The sequence below is a fragment of the Tachysurus fulvidraco genome, chromosome 20, assembly GCF_022655615.1.
Source record: "Tachysurus fulvidraco isolate hzauxx_2018 chromosome 20, HZAU_PFXX_2.0, whole genome shotgun sequence".
NCBI classification, from domain to species: domain Eukaryota; kingdom Metazoa; phylum Chordata; class Actinopteri; order Siluriformes; family Bagridae; genus Tachysurus; species Tachysurus fulvidraco.
Window position 1 is genome coordinate 6,425,428 of NC_062537.1, and position 23,184 is coordinate 6,448,611.

The 23,184-nt window shown below is 40.4% G+C and overlaps 1 protein-coding gene across 2 annotated transcripts; it reads right to left on the reverse strand.

Annotated features, from left to right (window-relative positions):
* Nucleotides 1-177: 177 nt before the first annotated feature.
* Nucleotides 178-17,339, reverse strand: LOC113638369 (metal transporter CNNM4). Of its 2 annotated transcripts, XM_027139454.2 has the most exons (8): nucleotides 15,682-17,339; nucleotides 13,251-13,394; nucleotides 13,024-13,158; nucleotides 12,739-12,908; nucleotides 8,357-8,453; nucleotides 7,083-7,172; nucleotides 5,342-5,517; nucleotides 178-3,302 (listed from the first exon to the last, which is right to left on the reverse strand). In XM_027139454.2, exons 1-8 carry the CDS (start codon nucleotides 17,123-17,125, stop codon nucleotides 2,886-2,888), a joined length of 2,673 nt encoding a protein of 890 aa, XP_026995255.1. In that variant the 5' UTR covers nucleotides 17,126-17,339; the 3' UTR covers nucleotides 178-2,885. The 2 variants fall into 2 exon arrangements, with proteins under 2 accessions (XP_026995255.1, XP_026995256.1); XM_027139455.2 differs by lacking the exon at nucleotides 7,083-7,172 and having other exon boundaries at nucleotides 15,682-17,335.
* Nucleotides 17,340-23,184: the final 5,845 nt, after the last annotated feature.

Consider the following 23,184-nt stretch of genomic DNA (forward strand, 5'->3'; position numbering starts at 1 on the left):
TCAAAGTGCCTATTATCTACTAATGTGTCAAAGGTGGCAAGATAACGCACACAGAATATATTTCCTTCAACAGTTCTTAAAGGACTGACCACCTGCATTCAAAAATGCTGCCTTAATATTGTTCAGGAACAACACAAGTTATTTCTGATGCTTAATAAACAAGAGAGTAGATTTTTATAGAGAAATAGATGTCTCAGATTTATTGTCATGTTCATCAGAACATCCTAGCAGTCCTTATGAAATGCTATGTACACATTGCTTTAAGGAGAACAATCAAACATTAGTGGAAGTACAGTACATTTGCTCGTTACACTCTTCCCTTAAAATAAACACAGACAGACATTAATGATCAAACTCAGTGTTTTGTATAGTCACTCAAAATGCATCGCTCTGCAAAAACATAGAGGAGGTCTATACGTGAAAAATACTATACGTGTTTTGTTAAAGAAAAAACAAAAACAAAAAAAAACATAGCAAGCACATGGAAGATAACCGTGCTTCCTGCAAATACTTCGGTGATGCCTGAGCAGACAGAGGAGCTTTGCTAGTTTGCAGGATTCTTCACTGTTTCATGCATCAACACACAAGATGCATGGCCACAAACACAGATGAGTAAACCATGCAAATGGAAAATAAGCCCGCAGCATACCTGCATACACACAATCATAATAATCTTTAACCTTCAGTGTTAGCAAATGGTCAAACTGAGCGAGAATGGTCACGCTTCGAAGAAATAAAATATAGCTGCAGCTCACTTGTGAATGAAAATGCCCCTCACCAGGGTCACTGACAAAGTTCCAATGAACATTAAAAGCAGATTACCTACTGGACCTCTAGCCCAAAGGAATTTAATTACTTTTGCGATGCAGGAGTGTCTCATTCCACAACCCAAGGCCCAAAAAAAAAAAGGGCAATATGTTACACTAACAAAGGAGATAGAATCAGATCAAAGTGCAAATAGCTTTGGCCAATGTCTTTCCATATTAATTTATATGTGTACCTTTGGTCATATTAAATAATAATGTATGGTCATAACCAAATCCATTTTGCCACTTTAACTATGCACATTTAATTACACTTTTTGGTTTAAATTAAAAAACAAACAAACAAAAAAAATCAACCAACACACAATATCAATGGAGGTACAATATAATTTGCAATTTACTTATAATGAAACTTTGCATTCATCTATCTGTATATTGCTATTTAGACATCTCATAAAGGCATCAAAACACTCATAAATAACAAACTCTTAAAAAACTCTTTTTCTACAGACAAACATATTAGGTCGTTGTTGATTTGACTGAGTAACATCCTTCCTCCTGATTCAACAGATTTCAACTTGATGTAACAACAGCGTTTGAACTGAGGAACTTGAACATTAATGACAAAACTGTTACTATGCTCTATGGTGAATACTCCACACAAGGAATCAAAGATTCTCTCCGTCATTCCAACCGAACACTCGGTACTGCTGTTGAAAACTGGAGGTTTTTCCTCTTCGCTAGAGCTGTATTAGGAAGCAATAATCCGGATTCAGCGTTCACACGGCGGTTTATAACCTGTTCAATCAAACACGTCACTGGTCCTAATGAATGTGCTACATAAATATAACATCTAGTTCTTCAGGACTAGCTAAACATTTCCCGTATTTTAAGCTAGCTTTTAGTCTGGCATATGAGTGGAGAAAAACACAGAATTTACAGTTTGGTTTTGAGTCACAGTGGATTGTGTCTACAGCTACATCAGCTACAGCTGATTTCATACAATGGAATGTATTCCTAATTTTGACTCCTCACTCTAAACAAGTTTGCTATTGACAATGACTTCCATAAGGAAAAGATCTGTGCTTTGGTACTGGACAGTTTTGACCAGGTTTAGCCTATTAAATGAAAAATAAAAAGAAATAAATACAGTTGTGCCCTGCCAAACTGATCAAATCTAAACATAAAACATTAATTCCGGATCAAAATTCGAGAATCCTATATACACATTAATTTAGGCACAAATAAATATTTAATAATTTACACATTCCACATATTCCATTCTAACAGGAACTAGGCTTCAGGGTTGAAAGGTATTTACTGTAATAAATATCAAATATAGTATTGAGATATATATATATATAGAATATTTGTAATGATTTGTATAACTATGGTTGACATATATAAGTCCAAACTGTAGCGTGACAAGTGTGATATTATCTACCTTGAGAACACACGGTGTGCAGTGTACACATGATAAACTGATGACAAACTGATAAACCATGTAAAGCAGTGGAAATTCACGCTTATGCTGTACAGGGTTCACCAGGGGTTCCTTTTGTATCAGCAAATGATCTAAAACCTCAAAACAGGAAAAAACAGACATGAATGTTTTGGTGTGGATTCGTAAGGGTTACAAAAAGTGCACATCTTGCTATAATTTCTTGTATAATGTCATGTCCTTCGAAAATGAATACGTGTGTTGACATTTTTAGGCCATTGCATGCAACAGAAAGACTTATCCAAACTATTGAAGTCAGTGCGCGTATATGATCGACATGCAAAAAAAAAAAAAAAGGTCCTTATGACCTATTAACGAACTTGGGGTTTCTCAATCTACAGCCGCTTTGTAGGAACAAAAAGCTAAAGTCTCTTTCTGTAGACATCTAGGTTCCACTGAAATCCCATCAAACTGGACATAAGCTGCCATGCAGGAAGGGTTGGAAGAAAAGACAAGGCTTGCTCCAAAGTTCATGTGTGTAAGTGCTTCTGTGTTTGATTGCATATAGATTGTAAATGGCCATGTACACATTTTGATTTGTTGGTGTGTATGCGCGTGTTTATGGATCAGTATGGACCTCTCTGGAGCCTCGCGCCAACCACGGCTCCCCATGTGTTTTGTCAGATTGTGCTCTCTGTGTGTGCGTGGCTGATGGTGTGAATGTGCAAATGAGGTGTCTGAGTGCTTGGGTTGTTGGGGTAACTCTGTGACTGAGGGTGGTTGTTGGATAGAGGGTGAGGACTGGAGTTAGTATTAGCACTGGTGTTGAGGTTTGAGTTGGAATTGGAGTTAGAGTAGGACTGTGTTTGGGTAGCCCGGTGAATATTCAGGCTGTTTTTGTCATTCAGCAGTGTCGTGGTCTCGTTTGGTCCCTCTTGGAGCGACCCCGGTGCTGTGCTGTAGGTCGTGGAAGAAGTGGGTGGAGTCAGGGGTGGTGCAAGCATGCTGTCCAATCTAATGTGATTGCTCTGCGGGGATTGTGGTGTGCTGTCTAGTTTGGAGGCCAAAAGACCGTTTTGGTACTGAGCACGAGTGACCTGGGAAAAAGGAGGAAAGCAGAAAAATAACAATTCAAATTGGATTCCTCTCATGACTCATAAGTGTACACCAGGGCTGCACAAAGAGAGGAGGGTGAAGTGAAGAGCAGAAAGCACCATGCAGATAAAGAAATTTTGTTAGCAATTTATAAGCTCAATTTCTTAAACATAGAATCATAAACCGTTTATTAGTTGATCCAAATGATGAAGTTAATCAAAATGTAATTTCATAAAAAAATCTGTTTCTCCTAGTCAGGTTTTTGTTGTTGAGAAATCAGATAAAGTCTACTGGGCAGATTCTTTTCCTTGAGCAGATAAGATATCGGAATGGCCCAAATGCAGCGGAATTAGTCACAAGAGGAAGGCAGAGGGGAAGTCAACAAGGATTGGCCAAAACAGAAGGGCAGCATCCATCTCAAATTTGCCTCTTGTACACTATCAAGCCTTTGGTGGTTCTGCTACTTTCTTTAAATGTATTTTACTTTAGACATAAAAACAGGTTTCATCACAAACAATTCCTTCCAGGGACACTAACAGAAACATGTGCAGTGTTGCACATGGACAATGGAAGGTTGAACAAGCAAAAAACATCTCAAAATTAAAGTGATAGAAGAGAGAGCAGTGTTACATTAAGCTACACTTTAAGCACAGACTGCATGCAAAATTCTTAAGCCATGTTTCTACCCCTCTCTCCCTCCGTTCCTCCATTCCAAGATAAACTTGTACCTGAGTGATGGGATAATGGATAAAAAAATGGATAATGCTCTAAAGGCCTGGCAAAGCACCTCAAGGCAGAAAACACAGCATTTGGTGACCATGGTTCCATGGGTTCCAGACTTGAGGCAGTTACTGATTGCAAAGAATTATTATTAATTTTTCTTTGTTTGCCTAATTACTTTAAACTAATTTAAAAAGCTATACATCCTAAATAGTTACTGTAATATTTCAAGTGTATTCTAATTAAGTCTAATGTATTACATCAAATCTGGCCTTTCTGTTATTGAGTGTTATCAGTGGTTTGCATCCTTTGTATTTACATGTATTTGAAGATCTCTCTAGACAACGATAAGCCGACTTCCTCATTCACTCAATCACTCCTTTATCTTCCATGGAGCATCAGGCAATGGCCAGTTTATGGTAAAATGATGTTCTTTCCACTTTTGGATTATGGGCCCAACGGTGCTCACTGGAACATTCAGAAGTTTAAAAATCCTTCTGTATCCAATGCCATCAGTATGTTTTGCAACAATAAGGTTTGCGAAGGTCTTGTGAGCTCTTTGCTTTTACTCATCATGAAATGTTTCTTGTGTGACACCTTGGTCAAGTCAAGAAGCTTTTATTGTCATTTCAACCATATATAGTTGACGCAGTACATAGTGAAATGAGACGACATTTCTCCAGGACCGTGATGCTACAGAGAACAAAACAGAACTACATAAAACAAGGCAGAGCTACATAGAACAATGAGACACCTTTTTATAGGCCAGCAGTCGGGACTGAACCACCTGATTTAATTAATTCCCACCGTCAAGGGGCAGGATTGCTTTCTAATTACCGATAGATTTCAGTTGGTGTCTTGGCTTTCCATGCCTTTTTGCTCCTCCCTTTCTTCAGGTGTTCCATACATTTTCCCTGTCATTCCATTTTATTACACTACACTTATTTAGTTTGTTTTCTGTGTATGTGTGGATTACTTGGGACTTGGGTTGTTACTGACATCTGGTGAAAATTTCATCTGAGAAAAATGGCACGGTGTTCAATACTTATTTTACCTGCTGTATGTATGTATATATATTTTTAAATAATTGAGTAATATGAAAATGTATACATTTTATATAAGTTAAATAAATCATAAATAAAATATTATTTTATAAGAAATAAATCTCAACTGAAATAATGTGAGATGACAAGGCTTAATCTGTGTCCTGACATTGTTTAGTATTTGGAAACAATTTATATAAGAATAAAATATTTCCCCTTAACTTCCACAGGAAAAACTTTGCCACTTCTTAATGTTAACATGTCATCTTCACTCGTACCTTAACAAACTGTAGGTCGGTGAGGGCACGCACGTTGAAGTCTGGGATGTATTGGGGCGTGGAGGCACTGTTGAGCTGCGAGGTGCTGCCACTCGTGGACAGTGCATCCACCCTCTCCGTGCAGCTCACAGAAGCTGAGCGATTCAGCCCGCTGAGGTGTGAAGGAGAACGAAACTCTGAAACAGCCAGAGAAAGCTAAATGAGCTGAGAAAATAAAGGTTGAAAAAAGAAAGAACTGCCAACACATCTCAAACTACCACTCTTTTACATGTGTGTAACAGTAGAGGTGTTCAGAAACAGTCACACATCCATCTCAAACAGAGGTGTGGGTCACGTAATACTTACTATGTCTCTGAATGTGTTTAATGAGAAACCACCAAACACCAACATTAACAAAATGGGAAAGGGTGATTAGATGAAATCATGACAATATCGAGACAAATCAATGGCACATGCTTATCAGTTCAACTAATGAACATTAGAGTGGCTGCAGATGCAAAACATATACATTAGAACATTTACACAAAACATTAGCAAGGTGATGGCATGTCCACGGCTGCTTTAAACCTCTAAATGTGAGGAGTTAATCTGCTGACTCCCTCTATTGGTCGTGTTAGTAACTGTAGCTGTGTATATTACTACTGCAGTGCCATTTCTGTGGCCAAACAACGGGAACAGTTACAGAGCAGACAAAAACAGAGCAAAAGGTTTTTGCCAGTATTTTGGCGATTACTTGTAACAGGGAATTTACTGAACGTAATTTGGCTGCAAGTGCCTTGCTTTGACATCCATATTGAACCACATTACACTGATTTGAAAAAATCATGAGAGGCATGAAAGAATACAGCTGCACAATCAGATTTGACTAGGCACAATCAACTCTGGTGCAAGGTTACATGTGAAAAAGGCAGAGTGAGGTGGCCGGGCATGTGATTTTACTAAATAATAAAACACTGCTATAATTCAGTGCATTTGGGGAAGACTATGCTAAAGCCCACAAGTCCAGCAAGTCACATTTTAACAATGATACTTCAACACATAAAATCCTAGATTATGTTATGTTCACCAGATTACATTAGCACATTCATTCATTTTCTACCGCTTATCCGAACTACCTCGGGAGCCTGTGCCTATCTCAGGCATCATCGGGCATCAAGACAGGACACACCCTGGACGGAGTGCCAACCCATCACAGGGCACACACACACACACACACTCTCATTCACTCACACAATCACACACTACGGACAATTTTTCCAGAGATGCCAATCTACAATGCCTACAATGCATGTCTTCGGACCGGGTGAGGAAACCGGAGTACCCGGAGGAAACCCCTGAGGCACAGGGAGAACATGCAAACTCCACACACCCAAGGTGGAGGCGGGAATCGAACCCCGACCCTGGAGGTGTGAGGCAAACGTGCTAACCACTAAACCACTGACATTAGCACATCATTCTGAAAAAATCAGCAGCTACTGACACAGACCCATAAAAACTTCACATTTTAAAGAATCAAAAAAAAAGTTTGAACAAACAACGCATTTGGAAAGTGGCCGATTGCGCTGACTGATGTACTTGCTGAACGAGGGCTCATGGGAGGATGACTGGGGAAAGTTTTGTTTTTTTGTTCATTTAACTATTTAGCCCTGCCCGACTTCCCCATGCCCTGATTCCCATGTTAGTGGCACCTGGTTCACCCCCTCCTCCCCCCGGGGTTAGATCCCAATGTGCAGGGCTTTACCTGGGAAGCGAGAGAACAGAGAAAACCTCTTAAGAGAAAGGCGCCGTGGTCGAGGCAGCACCACGGAGGGGGACAGTGGGGGGGTGACAGCTGAGCAGAGAAGGAGGGAGTCAGGGAGGAGAGATAGAGAGGATCTTTAAACAACTGGTCCATCACAAATTAAAAAAAAGAAAAATCTCAGCATTTGGTTCTTTATTTCTTTCCCTTCTTGTGTTAGATTATGGACAACAGATTAAATGATCTTTTAAGAAAAATATTTTTGCCTTTTTTTTTTGTACATTTATTTCAAGCCTTCATGATTACTGAGTTCTATTTACTGCTAAAGCTCCACAGAGGAAATATAAATGGGCCATAAAACAGATGACTGTCTTGCAAGGAGATTGATCTTCTAACTCATGGTGATAATTTACTTTGAGTATGAAATATGGTAGCAGTTATTAAACATGTTTTGAAGGGGTGAAGATAAAATGATCGTCTACCTCCTCAAAAGCAGAACAGAGAAATGTAACGTGAGCTAAAACATCGGGCTCAAACGCTGCGCACATAAAAACACATGTGGACACACACTCAGACAAATGCTCAGCACATATAACACCTGAGGTGAAGTTTCACACTGACCCACCTGACAGTTAAAAATGCAGCATAGAAATTCTTGACGTTTACGATTCATCCGCTAGACTGTCAGTAAAGCTCCTGCCTTAAAGCTCTGCTGTGCAAAACTGTACTGTAGAAAGACACTGACTTGATTTTGCTCTTTCTGCACACATTGTAGTCTATGAATTCATAGAGCCTTGTTGCTCCACTGGCATGAGATACATGATCACTTCCTGTACAGGTAAGTCTGAAAGGTTTTTATAGGATCAGCCAGATCTCAGTTATAAAGCCTCAATCACAAGAAAATGTACTGTAGTGAACTGTATTCACTATGTGGTCTGGCCCTGAGCAGTTTGCTGTGAGATTACACCTGAGAAACCTCTTTCCCTTCAATCAAAGCTTACATTATAGCTAGCGGCCTAAAACTAAAATGAAATGACGTCGATCATTCTGTAGGATACATGGGCTGGGTCCCAAGCTGAGGAAGTATTATGTAGTTTGGGACACAACCATGAGAATAACGCTCACAGTGGAGGAAGTGTGCATCACTCCATAGAGGGCAAAATTCTACAATCTTACATAATGTGGCTTTGACCAAACCAGTTGACCTACTCAGAAAGCCTCTGTTATTACTTGCACAGTGAAAAATACAAGCAACAAGTAGGAAAACATGTACTTACCCAAGGATGACGTAGTTAACGCCATGACTCCATAATAAGAGAAGGGACCAGTCTCAAACTTCATGTTCTCATTGCCTGCCTCCACTTCCACCCGACCCTGAATGAGCGAGGAGAACAGAAAGAAACAAAAAAGACAACTGTACTGTGTATTCCGAGTTAGTAGAACAGTATTTGGACAGATGTTGTTGTTGTTTTTTTTGCTGGACTAATAAGGGAACAACAGAAGAAAGACAGAAATGTCAAAATACACCGTAATGACTGGTAACATACAATTTAACATGATGTATTAATGCTACACTACTACAAATCAAGTAAGATTTAAGTCTCAGTATCATTTAGTTCATGAAAAGGAAACGATCAATATATAAAGTCTATAACCAGTAACAACATTATCAGCTTGCTTGTCACAGGTTTAGAAGCATTTCCTCATGTATTACGCAAGGGAGAACAAACTAACGATCTGTGAGGTTACAAAAATAACGTATGGTGTAATGCTGCCCAACACGCAGCAGAGTGGCGCTACAGCATGGTCTGGGGTGAGTTATTTCTCTTACACCACACTGATTTGCCAATGAATTTCAAGGTTTACTTTATTCATGAATAAAACATCACACATTTGAACAGTTTACAGTTGGAATTAAATGCTGTGGTTAATGGAATGGAATGCCTGAGAGACAAGTTAGTTCCTTTTCATTCCCACATTATAAACATCGATTCCCTCGCTAACACCAGCCTGTCATTTTAATGAGGAACTAGAACCATAAATAAATTCTCTGTCCTTAAGAATTTCCTGAGTTATAAAAGGAACCAGTTCCATTGGCAGCCATACATCTTACATAACATAAGATAAAGTGGTATTTTTCGGATTATGAGCAGTTCCTTCCCTTCTCCGTATTCTTCTTTTCCTATCATTCTGGGACAAGCTGATCTCTGGGACTCATCTGTTCTTAGGATATGGCTCCAGAATTGTATTGTTTTTATCGGTGTCTGGCAAACTAATTTGGTCACAGATACACTTACCTTCTGGAGAGTGTTGCTGATCTAACCAAGTGCTGAGAAGAGGTTTTTCTTCACCGATGCATTCTTTCTTTTTAGGAATGGATCGGTTAGTTGATTGGGCCACACCTAATGTTTCTGCGATGTCTCTAATGAGTTTCTTTTAATTGCTCCAGCCCAATGACAGCTCTCTGGACTTCGTATTGAGAGATTTTTAACACATGCCTGGCCATGGAACAGCTGAGCTGTTTTGATTGTAAACAGCCTCACATTAAAGCCGAAAGCCTGCACTTTGAATCATTATTCAGTTTCTGCTCCAACATGGTGGTATTCAGCTAAAAGAATAGTTTTGCACGTCATTAAATATTGACGCTCTCAATTTAGCATCTCAATGTTTGACTGGAAAAAACTCGGCACAAGACACAAACACGGTCAATTAACTGCCTTCTGTCCACGTTAGTTTACGTCTGTGTAACTTCAAGCACAAAATTCAATCAATAAGATCATTTTTTCCATTTTTATATAATTCATAGGTTATAATTCAGCCAAATATAAAGTACAAGAAGTTTGGCTCCCAAGTTAGATTCAATTATTACGAACAAAACCGTATATGAAAACTATAGATGAAAGAGACTTCATACAAACACAATAAACGAAACCTTTATCTTAAGATTGCAGTGAGAACATTTTAATATTATTGTCCATGGCAGACTGGACATAACTGGTGGTTTCAATGCAAGCCAATTAAATAAGACTAGGCAGCCCTTTGCTCACAAATCTCACCGTCTTACTAAAGAGGAATAAACATTGGGCAACACCGGCTCTTCCTCATAAACGATTGTTATTACTGTCTCCAACAATCTTGTTCTCTGAATCACACCAGAGTGTCTAAGAACTCTTCCAGCTCCTATAGCTCCATGAAACTGGGCTTGCCTACATTCAAACAGGCTATATGATACAAACCTTAAGAGAGGTGTGGGAGCAGTAATCCTAGGATAAAGAAACCAGATCGCAGCATGAATAGTGTATATGCAGTCAGCAGACCACACACACGGGCTTCAGTGTCTCACTCCTCATATTTTTCGCATCTCCTTGCCCCAGTTACAGGTTTCCCCTCAGAAAACCCGAAACCAGATATGGGTATCTGTTTGCATGACACACAATTGGAATATTCTCACCTCTGCTTTCCTAGTTCAGGTGCACGCATAAGTAAAAGCTCAGTTACACACTACATGTTTGAAAGCCCTGCCAACAAATCAGAACCAGGAGTGAGGAGATATTCCAGAATGGTGTTAATGTGCCGAGGGCACACTATACTTTTTAGTCCTCAGCTCTGTGTTGTTTTGTGTAGCTTCATGGCCTTGTTTCATTTCGCTATATACTGCTTCAGGTACACATGGTGGAAATGACAATAATAGCTTCTTGACTTGACTCCAAATTTACAGCACAATTTGATCACATAGGCCTCCTCAATTAATTAAAAATACGATTTTTAATGGACTCTCGTACATTTTTACTATGTGATTGGACACAAGCTCATTAATTGTTTCCCTGCCCAGGAATCAAACCTGGGCCATGGAGGTGAAAGCAAAGAGTTTATTAAAGTAAAGAAATAGAATGTTCTTCAGTGGTAGGAAAAAAATACTCTGCTCTCTACTAAATATAACCTATTGTCATCTGTCATGTTGTCAGAGTTAGACCATGATGAAAGCCTAGCATGCTTTGCTCTGTCTGTCCAACAGCTGGCAAAGTACTGCAAATAAACTAGATCTTCCATTGAAGCAATGTTCTGCTGATCTTTACTGAAAAGTTCCCAGGAAGTCCCTGTCCTGCCACAACAGAGGTCCAGGATATGAAATTCAGGACATGACTTTCTGGATCCATGCCCAGGATCAGACTGGGCTCCTGTAGACTCTAAACTCTCAGTACTTCTCAGTTTAAGTGTAGTTGCATTGGTTTTGTGTCCCAAATTAGAAATTGGAAGGAAAATTTTTTTTTTCACACTGCATTACCAGTAACAAATAAATAAATAAATAGAACATTAGCATGAAGAAATGTCCTATCTAAAATATGTAGTACCTAAGGGGCAGTGCTTGTTTTTTTTTGTGATTGTACCATTACTAAAATAGAAGCAGTGAACGCACAGATTTATTGTGTGTGTTGGTTGTTGTGGTGGTGGGTTGGAGCGACAGGACGTTTGGTGCTGTGATGCACAAGCTCCGTTACGTAAGAGGGATCAATTAGTGAAGAGCAAGCCTTGTGAATACAATCTACAAAAAGGTCATAAACACTGCACCACCCCTCGTGTGCAACACTACACCAAGTGAAGGACACCCGTGAGCCATCTCTCATGGTAACAAGTATAGGACATATAAAGTGCACTGACTTTGCTAGTCACAAACTGTATTTTTTTAAACAGTGGTTCATTGTTAAACAATTTATGCTACTTGATAAGTAAGAAAATTAATAAAATGAAAAGTCATCCTTTACCAATTTTAAGTTGGTAATGCACAGTATAGTCAAAATTCAGTTCTATTCAATTCAAGAAGAAGAAGAAGAAATAAGGATAAAAATAAAATTAATATATACAATTAAAGTATAAAATTAATTGTAAAAAAGATTAACTTAAAATGTATGATACTATATATATATCCATCCCTAATGAGCAAGGCGGAGGTGACGGCGGCAAGGAAAAACTCCCCGAGAAGATATGAGGAAGAAACCTTGAGAGGAACCATGCTGAGTTTGTGGACAAACAAAAGTTTGTGGACACCTGACAATCAGACCCATATGTGCATTTCAAACATCCCATTAGGGAGTTAGTCCTCCCTTTCCTGTTAAAATAACTAATTCTGTTCTGGAAAGAATTTCCACTAGATTTTAGAGCATGGCTGTGAGGATTTGCTCATCAGCCTAAAGAGAATTAGTGAGGCACTGATGTCAGGAGAGGAGGTGCCACAGCATTCAACTGGGTTAAAAAAAGAGAATTTCTTAGTGTGAGATGGGTAAAAGGTGGAACCATGCTTCTAGTAGATCACCTCATATCAGCGTTTAAAACATGTGTCGTGTAATAATCTTTCCAGATTAATATGTCAATTTTTAACTTCATCTGCCATTTTTTTTACTCCAAAATAAGACTCCTGGTACGTATTTTTTTTAAGGCAACACATATTGGTGTACAATGATGTTAAAGTGCACAGTTACAGATTCACACACACACAAATTTTGTTGTTTATGAATCTGACACCGCTTTGCCTGGTACACGAATACCAGCACCCCACAGATGATATACATACTACAGCCATGCTGTGCTGAGAATTAAATCTGTTAAGATGTGGTCCTGTTGCTTTCATTATAGATATTTCAGGTTATTAATTCAAGCTTACCTGCAAGATGAGAATAAAATAGTCAACTGGCTTGCCACGCTGATACAAGTAGTGTTGCTGTGAGCGCTTGTCATTTTCATTGAACCGCAGATCCTGTATGACGTCGGGATGCTTAAGGATTCGCAGCAAAATCTTGTCCGAGATCTGTAGAGGATTGAAAAGGCTCACCTCTGGGAGCGGGGAAAAAAACAAACACATATACCAAAATTATTACCTAAATATAAAATAGTGCTTAGGCAAATTTGTAGTAAGTCAAATTTAACAGCGAAGATGCAATGAGCTCACCAGTAGCTAGGAAGCGATGGGCAGCTAAGAGCAGCTGGGGAGAGATCTTCACCTTGGATTCACTTTCATGTATGAAGGCTGAAAAGTCCCTCTTGTTTTTATTTGGGTCCACTTTCTTTCTGTTTCGGTTGTCAGCTAAGAGACAATGAAATCCAGCATGAAACTAACTGGAAGAATACTATTCACACACACAAAAAAACAACAACATTATGTTCAAGGCAACTCACTGTAGAGATCAGATTCATCCAGGATCTCTGACTTGATAATCTCTTCGATAACGTCTTCCAGTGTCACCAGACCCAGCACCTCGTAGAAAGGGTCTCCGTCTCCCTCATTGTTCACACGCTGCACTATTGCCAGGTGAGATTTGCCTGGATCAAGACATAAATAAAACATAATCAAGCAAATTCTGATATCTGGACTTTCTTGAAATAAAAAAAAAGTTTCTTGTATACATGTAGCTCAAACGGAAATAAAATTATAGCATTTTAAAATCCGGTAAACCCCGAAAGTTAACAAAACAAACTCAGCTGATATAGAGAGGCTTCCACTACCAACGAGTCCATGCTTTCTTGATCCTATTTTGCCATAAATATCCTTAAAATGTATTTCAAATATGAAGGAAGTTACTGAATAATCTATTAGAGCTTGCTGTGATTTCAAAAGCTAATCAGATCACAATAATTCTATTTAAATATAGAGACTATTGGTGACTATTGTGACTGCTATTGTAAATCAAAACATTTTTACATTCGATTATGTTCAAAATTCAAAACTCAAATAAATGAAAATCCTGATAATGGTCCAGCGAGAGGAGACTCGGTTAATGAAATAGTTTGACTTCTGTCAGTGAAACTGGAGACAACACAGCTACTATTTTAGGTACATATTAGGAGAACCTTGTATTGTTGTGCGTTGTGTTATGATCAGAAACTGACTTTCCGGTTATAATTGCTATAGAGTGCTATACATCTGATCTTCCAAATAACAGAGGGATCTGATTCAATGATTCACTGAGTATTTCATTGAGTGAGTAGCTTCTCATTTCTTTAGCAACCATGTCGAAGGACATATGCTGTAGTGGTGGTGGAAAAGATGTTACTCTGTTTCAAGAGAGTCAAATTATTGGCCTGCATCAAGCAAAGATAACAAGATTGCTGAAGCTACTCAAATTTTAAAAAAGCAACTCGAAATAAGAGCTTTTCCGCACCCACGATACGACTGGGACTGATATTGGGACTAAACAGCTTTGTAGCCTTAAGAAAACCAGTTAGCAGAGAGGCTTCAGGGAGCGTAAAAAAAAGTAATGTGATCTGATGAGTCAAATTGTGAAGACATGGTTCATTCAGGGAGCATGAGACATCATTTTCACACATGAACTGGTGACCACAGAGTCCAGGCCTTATACATATAATAATTAAAAAGCAAAGGCAATACAACTCATATATACACACACACATATATATATATATATATATATATATATATATATATATATATATATATATATATATATATATATATACACACACACACACACACACACATAAGTAATAACTAACAGGAGCTTTGAAGACATTTTTCCACAACATTCATTCATTAAATGTTAATATGTTACCTTCAATGGTTCAATAGTAAATAAAAATAAAAAAAATCTATAAATGACCAGCAACTTGCTATGGAATATAAGGAAATAAAACACTTCCGGTTGTGCCTTTATAGAAAACTCATCAACTTTGACTTAACAGCAGTTACCGATTACTTTACTATGACATAAAATTAGGTTGTGCTTTATTCCTTAAATAATGATGGGTAGTTTTGTGAGCTGAACCTATCCACCAGTGAGAAGGACTCGTTGTTGACCTTGGAAGCCATTAACGGTTTAATCTGCTTGTAACGACGCATGTTGCCATACAGCAGACAAAATGTGTTCCGTATCATCCAACAATGTTTAACAAAAATATTAAACTAGATCTATGACTAAAATTCTTCTCCTTTTTTCATAAATAAAAAGTGTAATATTCACATGTGCCAGCTGAGGTACCAGGGTATTGACATCATATGTCCTCCAAGGTGTTCAGGTTGTTTACTGACAAAAGGAAATGCTTTGGTGTATAAAGTGTATAAATTAAGGCATGGTCTTGATGGGATGTCTCTGCAGTCCTGCAGTGATTGCAGAAATCCCTAAGAGCTACTCACATCTGCCAGTCACAAGCAACCAGAGTCCATGCACATTTTTAGGATTAGGTTTGAGTGATCTTACAGAACCGTATGATCTGATTTAGTGTAAGAAGGACAATAGGAAAACACTCTTTCATATAATTTTCATGTCATTCGTTAAAATGTGCCTGTGCATTTGAACAAATATTTAGCCATCACACTATGCCATAAATCCTGCAAACTTCAATCCAGCATTAGAAATAGAACAAGGATTCACTCATTTAAAAAAGGCAGATATTTACTATTGAACCAGCAGATTACGGTAGGACAAAACAGGTTTCAATAATTAATGTGACTGCACAAAAACCCTGGAGTAAAGCTACTAGAGAAGCCATATTGTTGCTAGGATATGGACCCAAAGTCAATTTTGAGAAGTCTTTTTACAAATTTGGTCAACAATTCCTGAGTATTTACGTTCCTGACAGTGCGATGGCTCACCTTTTTTGAACTCCTCTAACATGGCATCCAGTTTGGTGTCATGGAAGACAAAGTGAACCGGGTGGTTATAAAACTTGGTGACCGTTTTAAGTGTCGTGCAGTCATCTGGATCGACAAAAGCCAAGTCCTTAACATACAGAACGTCAACGATGTTGGAGCGTTCCTCTTCGTAGACAGGAATGCGTGTGTAGCCGCTCTCCATGATCTCAGACATGGTGTTGAAGTCCAGCACAGCATCAGATTTGATCATGAAGCAGTCGCTCAGAGGTGTCATGACAACCTCCACTGTTTTGGTCCTAAGCTCCAATGCACCCTGAATCATATTGAGCTCCTCCTTGACCAAGCCGTTGTACGGTTCAGTCACCCTGAGCATCTCCACCAACTTCTCACGGTTGTAAACTGTACCAATTTCTTGGCCCAGAATGCAGTCCAGGAGCTTGCTGACGGGAAATGACAGCGGGAAGGTGAGGAGCATGAAGAACTTGGTCAGCAGGATGGTGTTAGCTCCAACTGCCAAACCATGGCGAGAACAAAGTGCCTGTGGCACAATCTCCCCAACAATCACAATGCCCACAGTGGAAGCCACTACTGCGCCAAAGCCTGATCCAATAAGGTCGTCCAGCAGAATTGTAAGTGTGGTATTTACAAACACATTACCAAGCAATAAGGAGCAAAGCAAGTAATTTCCCTTCCTACGAATGGGCTCGATTTTACGTGCATGACTCTTTTCTTTATCAGTGCCACAACTCTGCACTATGCGAAGCTCCATCGGATCTAATGCCATGAGCCCCAGATTGAGTCCACTGAACATACCGGACAGGACCAGCAGGCATGACACCAGGATGATTTGCAGCCACAGAGGGAGCAGAGAAGTTTTCTCCTCCACAACTCGCAGCCTACCGTCGTTATCTGACAGCGGGTGCCACTTGTCTTCCTGGTTCCTGATGCACGTGATGTATTCACGCTCGCGCTCAGTTTTCCGGAGCGGCTTAACGTTTAGACTCACAACACCTGATGTCCCGCGACTGCTAACATTCATGTAACTTCCGACGCTGATATCTTTGGTAAAATCGACACAAGTCCTGTTTACCGAGTCTCTGTCATCCTCGTCTTCGCTGAGCTCCGCGAACCGGATCTGAGACGCGGAGTCTGAATTGAGCTGCAGCCCGTAAATCCTGAGCTGGACGCTGCTCTCTTCCGTCACCTGAATGACACCGTCGTCGGTGATGGTGGCTGGTTTATTGCTCCTCAACAGTCTCATACCAAGTATCTGGCTCCAGCCCACGCTCGTCGTCTCCGTTCGACCGCCCACAGCGCTCCAAAGGACTACGACTAAAGTTAGCAGGTAGCCCTGTCCGCTCCATTCTGTCGCCATGTTTGTTTCGCTCCTCAGGGAGCGGCGCGGTGACGTCACTCGCGTCGACGTTAGCATAAATCTGCGCATGCGTAAAGCAGAGCACGCGCAGGTAATCGCTTAAGTGCTGCATCCCAAACAAAACTGCAGAGGCTGTAGAAGACTTTTTAATTTGAATTTATTTATATATCTTGCATAGCAAGAGCAATAACAATATACATACATAGGATCACAGTGTGTTTAAATATTATGTATTACATTCATAATAGCATCAAAGGAAACAACAGAAAGAAAAATAAATGAATGAAAAATTTATACACACACACACACACACACACACACACACACATATATATATATATATATATATATATATATATACTTTTTATTTCTTGCATCTTATAGGGCCTAAATATAATGCTTAAGTTCAATTTTAAATAATATAATGTAGACTGTAGAAGACTACTTTATTGTCAGAGTTCTGCAGTTATGAGGTAGATCCAGGATTCCTCTACTGTGCATTTCTATCCATTGTGTGTTCCTTCAAGATCCACTGTGACCTTGACCAGTAGAAAGCAGCTACTGAAGAGGAATGAAAGTTATCTAATACATATAAGCATAGCTACATACATTTTAGCATATATGGTAAAAATGAGAAGATTTGTTGTTTATACTGGAAAGAAAGTGGTGAAAATGCTTAAAATGCCCACACATTTATGCACTTATTTTACAGTTTTACACTTGTTTACAGTGTGACCAGATTAATGGAAACATTTCAAGTAATGCAGGGATGGGACACGATTGCATCATAGATCAGCATATTAGCATATTTATTTAGCATAGCCAACACACTGACTGGTATGTTCTGGGTATCACAAGCTCATTTGTCACACTTTAATGTTTCAGATCATCAAATAAATGTCAATATTAGTCAAAGATAACACGAGTAAACAGAACATGCAGTTTTTTAATGAAGGTGGAAACCCACATGGCCGTGTGTCAAAAAGTGTTTGCCCCCTGTTAAAAACATAACTTACCTGTGGTTTATCACACCTGAGTTAAATTTCTCTAGCCACACCCAGGCCTGATTACTGCCACACCTGTTCACAATCAAGAAATCACTTAAGACCTGACTGACAAAGTGAAGTACACCAAAAGATCCTCAAGATAGCTTTGGGACTCCAGGGAACCATAGGGAGAGACATTATCCACAAATGGTGAAAACATGGAACAGTGGTGAACCTTCCCAGGAGTGGTGACTCATCTAAGATTTCACAAAAGGCCCCACAACAATGTCCAAAAAACGCCTCAATTGCCTGTCACATCTATATTTCAATTTGCACATTTTTTCCACTGTACATACAACTGCCTTTTTTATTCACTGTACATACAACTGCATTTATTATATATGTGTTCATGTGTTATCATTGCCATTCTGTTTACACTGTGGAGCTCCTGTACTAGAACAAATTTCTCGTATGTGAAAACATACTTGGCATTAAAGACCTTTCTGATTCTGATTCTGATTCTGATAAGGTCAGGTTCTTGACTCCACCATAAGAGAGACCGGGCTCACACCTTCTAGAGTTCCAAGAGGAAACCCCTTTGCTGAGCAAAAAGAACATAAAGGCTTGTCTCAGACAATACTAATGAGCAAATAATCAATTGATAAGTAAAGAAACAATGGATATCAATCGAAGCTTTAAACAAAAGCGATATTTCTAAAATATAGCAACGTAAGATGCCAGCTGAGGTTAGGGCAGAACCTTGTATAGGATACATACTGTATGATATACTATAATGTTATGCAAGTTATAGACAGATCTGTTATGACCACTGACAGAATATACCGAAATATGTACATTTCTGCATCCAGAAAATGTTTGCTAGGGGATGATAGTAGACTACTTTGTTTACAACTAACTAATTTTAGAGGGTCAACATTTACATTTATATTATTTTCGTTGAGAACACTACTGTATAACTTTTTTTTTCTTTCTCTCTTTTTGGTGTTTTCTTTTTTACTTATATCTGGGGGCTAGCCAGGAGCTCTAGCAGATAGAGTGATGTTCCTCAATTTAAGCACTATAATGTGTGGATTTTTTTGTTGAGGTTTTGTTTTCTCCATGGATTTGTTGGAGAAGGGGGTGGGATTATACTGGATTTGTATACCATTGGGTTGTTTCTTGTTAGGATCTTATGTGTATGTGTCATTGTACATAGTTTTAACATGGCTAACAAAAAAGGTACTAGGCATTCTTCTGAATATCCAGTTAACTGTGTGACTTGGAATGTGAAATCCCTCAACAGTCCCTTAAAATGTAGAAAAGTTATAGCGCATTTAAAACAGCTTGATACAGACATTGCATTTTTACAGGAGACCCATGTGTGTTTAGTGGATAGTATACGTCTAGGTAAAAAATGATCTGGTCAGGTGTTTCAATCAAATTTTCATGCTACATCAAGAGGAGTGGCCATCATGATTGGTAAACACATACAATTCACTGCTTCTAGTGTACATACAGACTCTGCTGGACGATATGTTCTCGTGGTAGGTAAATTGTACACACTTCCAGTTGTCTTATTCTCGGTTTATGCACCAAACTGGGATGATTATACCTTTTTTAACACATTGTTTTCTAATATGCCAGATATGTCTACACACAGTCTCAATTGGTGGAGATACTAATTGTGTGCTCTCATCGCTAGATTGGAGTGTGGCCGGAAAAACAACCCCTACTAAGTCTGCTCAGTCGATCAAATCATTTCTGGAAACATATGGTGTGGCTGATGTGTGGCGCTTTCGCAATCCTGCCTCGAGGGCATATTAATTTTTCTCCTCTGTTCATAAGACGTACTCCAGAATTGATTATTTTTTCATCGACAATCGAATTCTACACTTGGTGAGGGAATGTGACTATGGCACCATAGCCATTTCAGACCATGGGCCCCTTAGTATGAAATTGTGTTTTTCAGATCCTCAATCAATATACCGCCCATGGCGATTTAACTCGTTACTACTTTCAGATGAGAATTTTGTCAGTTTTTTAAGAGCAGAAATTAAATTCTTCCTTGAAGTTAATCAAACCCCAGGAATGCCGCTTTCTACGGTTTGGGAGTCCTTAAAGGCCTATTTAAGGGGTCAGATAATCTCATATTGTGCTAACAAGAAGAGGAGAAGCTCTGAACGGTTAAGATTGTTGACAGACGAGATATTACGTGTGGACAGGGAATATAGCCATTCCCCTTCGCCAGATTTAGTCAAGAAACGTATGTCACTTCAAGCTGAATTTCAAGAAGAGTCAAGTCAAGAAGCTTTTTATTGTCATTTCAACCATATATAGCTGTTGCAGTACACAGTGAAATGAGACAACGTTTCTCCAGGATCAAGGTGCTACATAAAACAAAGACAGGGCTAAGGACATGTAAGTAGTCTTAGCCACATAAAGTGCAACTGTGCAACCTGGTGCAAACAGTGCAGGACAAGACAAGCAAGACAGTGCAGGACAAAAGACAGTGCAGGACAAAAAACAGTGCAGACATTAAGTTACAAGACAATACAAAAAGTACAAAAAATGCAATACACAAAAGACAATACACAGTAACAGAAACAGCGCCGACCGACCAGTGTAAATACTGAATGTTCAAACAGTATTTTGTGCAGTAAAAGAATGAACAGCAGCAGGTTCTTAGCAGCAGGTCCTTTGGATTATATATGGAGTTGTGCAAAAAACAGCAGATGACTGAGATATTGTCCAATATGTGCAAAAACAGCAGAAAAGTGTGCAAAACAGTGTGTGTGTTTTGTGAGGGTCTGTGCAGTCCATACAGATGATGTGTGTGTATGTTGTGCTCAGTATAGTACAGTTCGGTTATTGAGAAGTCTGATGGCTTGTGGGAAGAAACTGTTACGCAGTCTGGTCGTGAGGGCCCGAATGCTTCGGTACCTTTTTCCAGACGGCAGGAGGGTGAAGAGTGTGTGTGAGGGGTGTGTGGGGTCATCCACAATGCTGTTGCCTTTGCGGACGCAGCGTGTGGTGTAAGTGTCCATGATAGAGGGAAGAGAGACCCCAATGATCTTCTCCGCTGTCCTCACTATCCGCTGCAGGGTTTTGCGATCCGAGATCGTACAGTTCCCAAACCAGACAGTGATGCAGCTGCTCAGGATGCTCTCAATGGTCCCTCTGTAGAACATGGTCAGGGTTGGGGGAGGGAGATGTGCCTTTCTCAGCCTTCGGAGGAAGTAGAGACGCTGCTGGGCTTTCTTGGTGATGGCGCTGGTGTTGAGTGACCAGGTGAGGTTCTCCGCTAGATGAACACCCAGAAATTTGGTGCTCTTGACGATCTCTACAGATGATCCGTCGATGTTCAGCGGAGAGTGGTCGCTCTGTGCTCTCCTGAAGTCCACAACCATCTCTTTAGTTTTGTCCACATTCAGAGAAAGGTTGTTGGCTCTACACCAGGCAGTTAGTTGTTGCACCTCCTCCCTGTATGCTGACTCGTCGTTCTTGTTGATGAGACCCACCACGGTCGTGTCATCGGCGAACTTAATAATATGATTCGATCTGTGCATTGCTGCACAGTCGTGAGTCAGCAGAGTGAACAGCAGTGGACTGAGCACGCAGCCTTGAGGAGCTCCAGTGTTCAGTGTGGTGGTGCTGGAGATGCTGTTCCCGATCCGGACTGACTGAGGTCTCCCAGTCAGGAAGTCCAGGATCCAGTTGCAGAGGGAGGTGTTTAGTCCCAGCAGGCTCAGCTTCCCAATCAGGTGCTGAGGGATGATTGTATTGAATGCTGAACTAAAGTCTATGAACAGCATTCGTACATAAGTGTCCTTATTGTCCAGATGGGTGAGGGCTAAGTGGAGGGCTGTGGTAATGGCATCGTCTGTGGAGCGGTTTGGACGATACGCGAACTGTAGGGGGTCAAGTGAGGGTGGTAGCTGGGTCTTGATGTGCCTCATGACGAGCTTCTCGAAGCACTTCATAACTATGGGTGTGAGTGCAACGGGACGATAGTCATTGAGGCAAGACACTGTAGACTTCTTTGGGACAGGAACGATGGTGGTAGTTTTGAGGCACGTAGGAACAACAGCGCTGCTCAGGGAAATGTTGAAGATGTCCGTAAAGACATCCGCTAGCTGTTCCGCACATTCTCTGAGCACCCTGCCAGGAATGTTGTCTGGTCCAGCAGCCTTCCGTGGGTTAACTCTGCATAGAGATCTCCTCACGTCGGCCGTGGATAGACAGAGTACCTGGTCGTCGGGACGAGGGATGGTCTTCCTTGGCGTAACGTTGTTCTGTACCTCGAACCGAGCGTAGAACTCGTTCAACGCGTCTGGGAGGGAGGCGTCGCTATCACAAGCAGGTGAAGCTGTCTTGTAGTTTATGATCGCCTGTATGCCCTGCCACATGCGCCGGGTGTCTCCGCTGTCCTGGAAGTGGCTGTGGATTGTCTGGGCATGTGCACGCTTTGCCTCTCTGATGGCTCGGGACAGTTTGGCCCTTGCTGTTCTTAGGGCCACCCTGTCCCCTGTTCTGAAGGCTAGGTCCCTAGACCTCAGCAGAGCACGCACATTAGCATTCATCCACGGCTTCTGGTTGGGGCGTGTAGTGATGGTCTTGGAAACGGTCACGTCATCAATGCACTTGCCGATGTAACTGGTCACTGCTGACGTGTACTCCTCCAAGTTGACGGAGTCGCCGTTGGTTGCAGCCTCCCTGAAGATATTCCAGTCAGTGCACTCAAAGCAGTCCTGAAGAGCAGAAGTGGCTCCTGCTGGCCAGGTTTTCACCTGCTTCAGAACCGGTTTTGAGCGTCTGACGAGTGGTCTGTATGCTGGAATTAGCATAACAGTGATGTGGTCTGAGTAGCCGAGGTGGGGGCGGGGCTCCGCACGGTACGCGCCGGGAATGTTTGTGTAAACAAGATCCAGCGTGTTTTCACCTCTCGTAGCAAAGTCCACATGCTGATGGAATTTAGGGAGCACTGACTTAAGATTTGCATGGTTGAAATCTCCGGCGATGATAAAAAGTCCGTCGGGGTGAACATTCTGTAGGTCGCTAATAGCTCCGTATAGCTCACTTAGCGCCTCTTTAGCATTAGCGCTAGGAGGAATGTAAAATACTATGTAAATGTAAAATGTAGAA

Coding starts and splice junctions, on each gene's coding strand:
- LOC113638369 (XM_027139454.2), bottom strand. CDS start 17,125: ATGCGCAGATTTATGCTAACGTCGACGCGAGTGACGTCACCGCGCCGC. Junction 13,159..13,250: donor GGATGAATCTGATCTCTACA/GTGAGTTGCCTT, acceptor ATTGTCTCTTAG/CTGACAACCGAAACAGAAAG. Junction 12,909..13,023: donor CCATCGCTTCCTAGCTACTG/GTGAGCTCATTG, acceptor CCCCGCTCCCAG/AGGTGAGCCTTTTCAATCCT.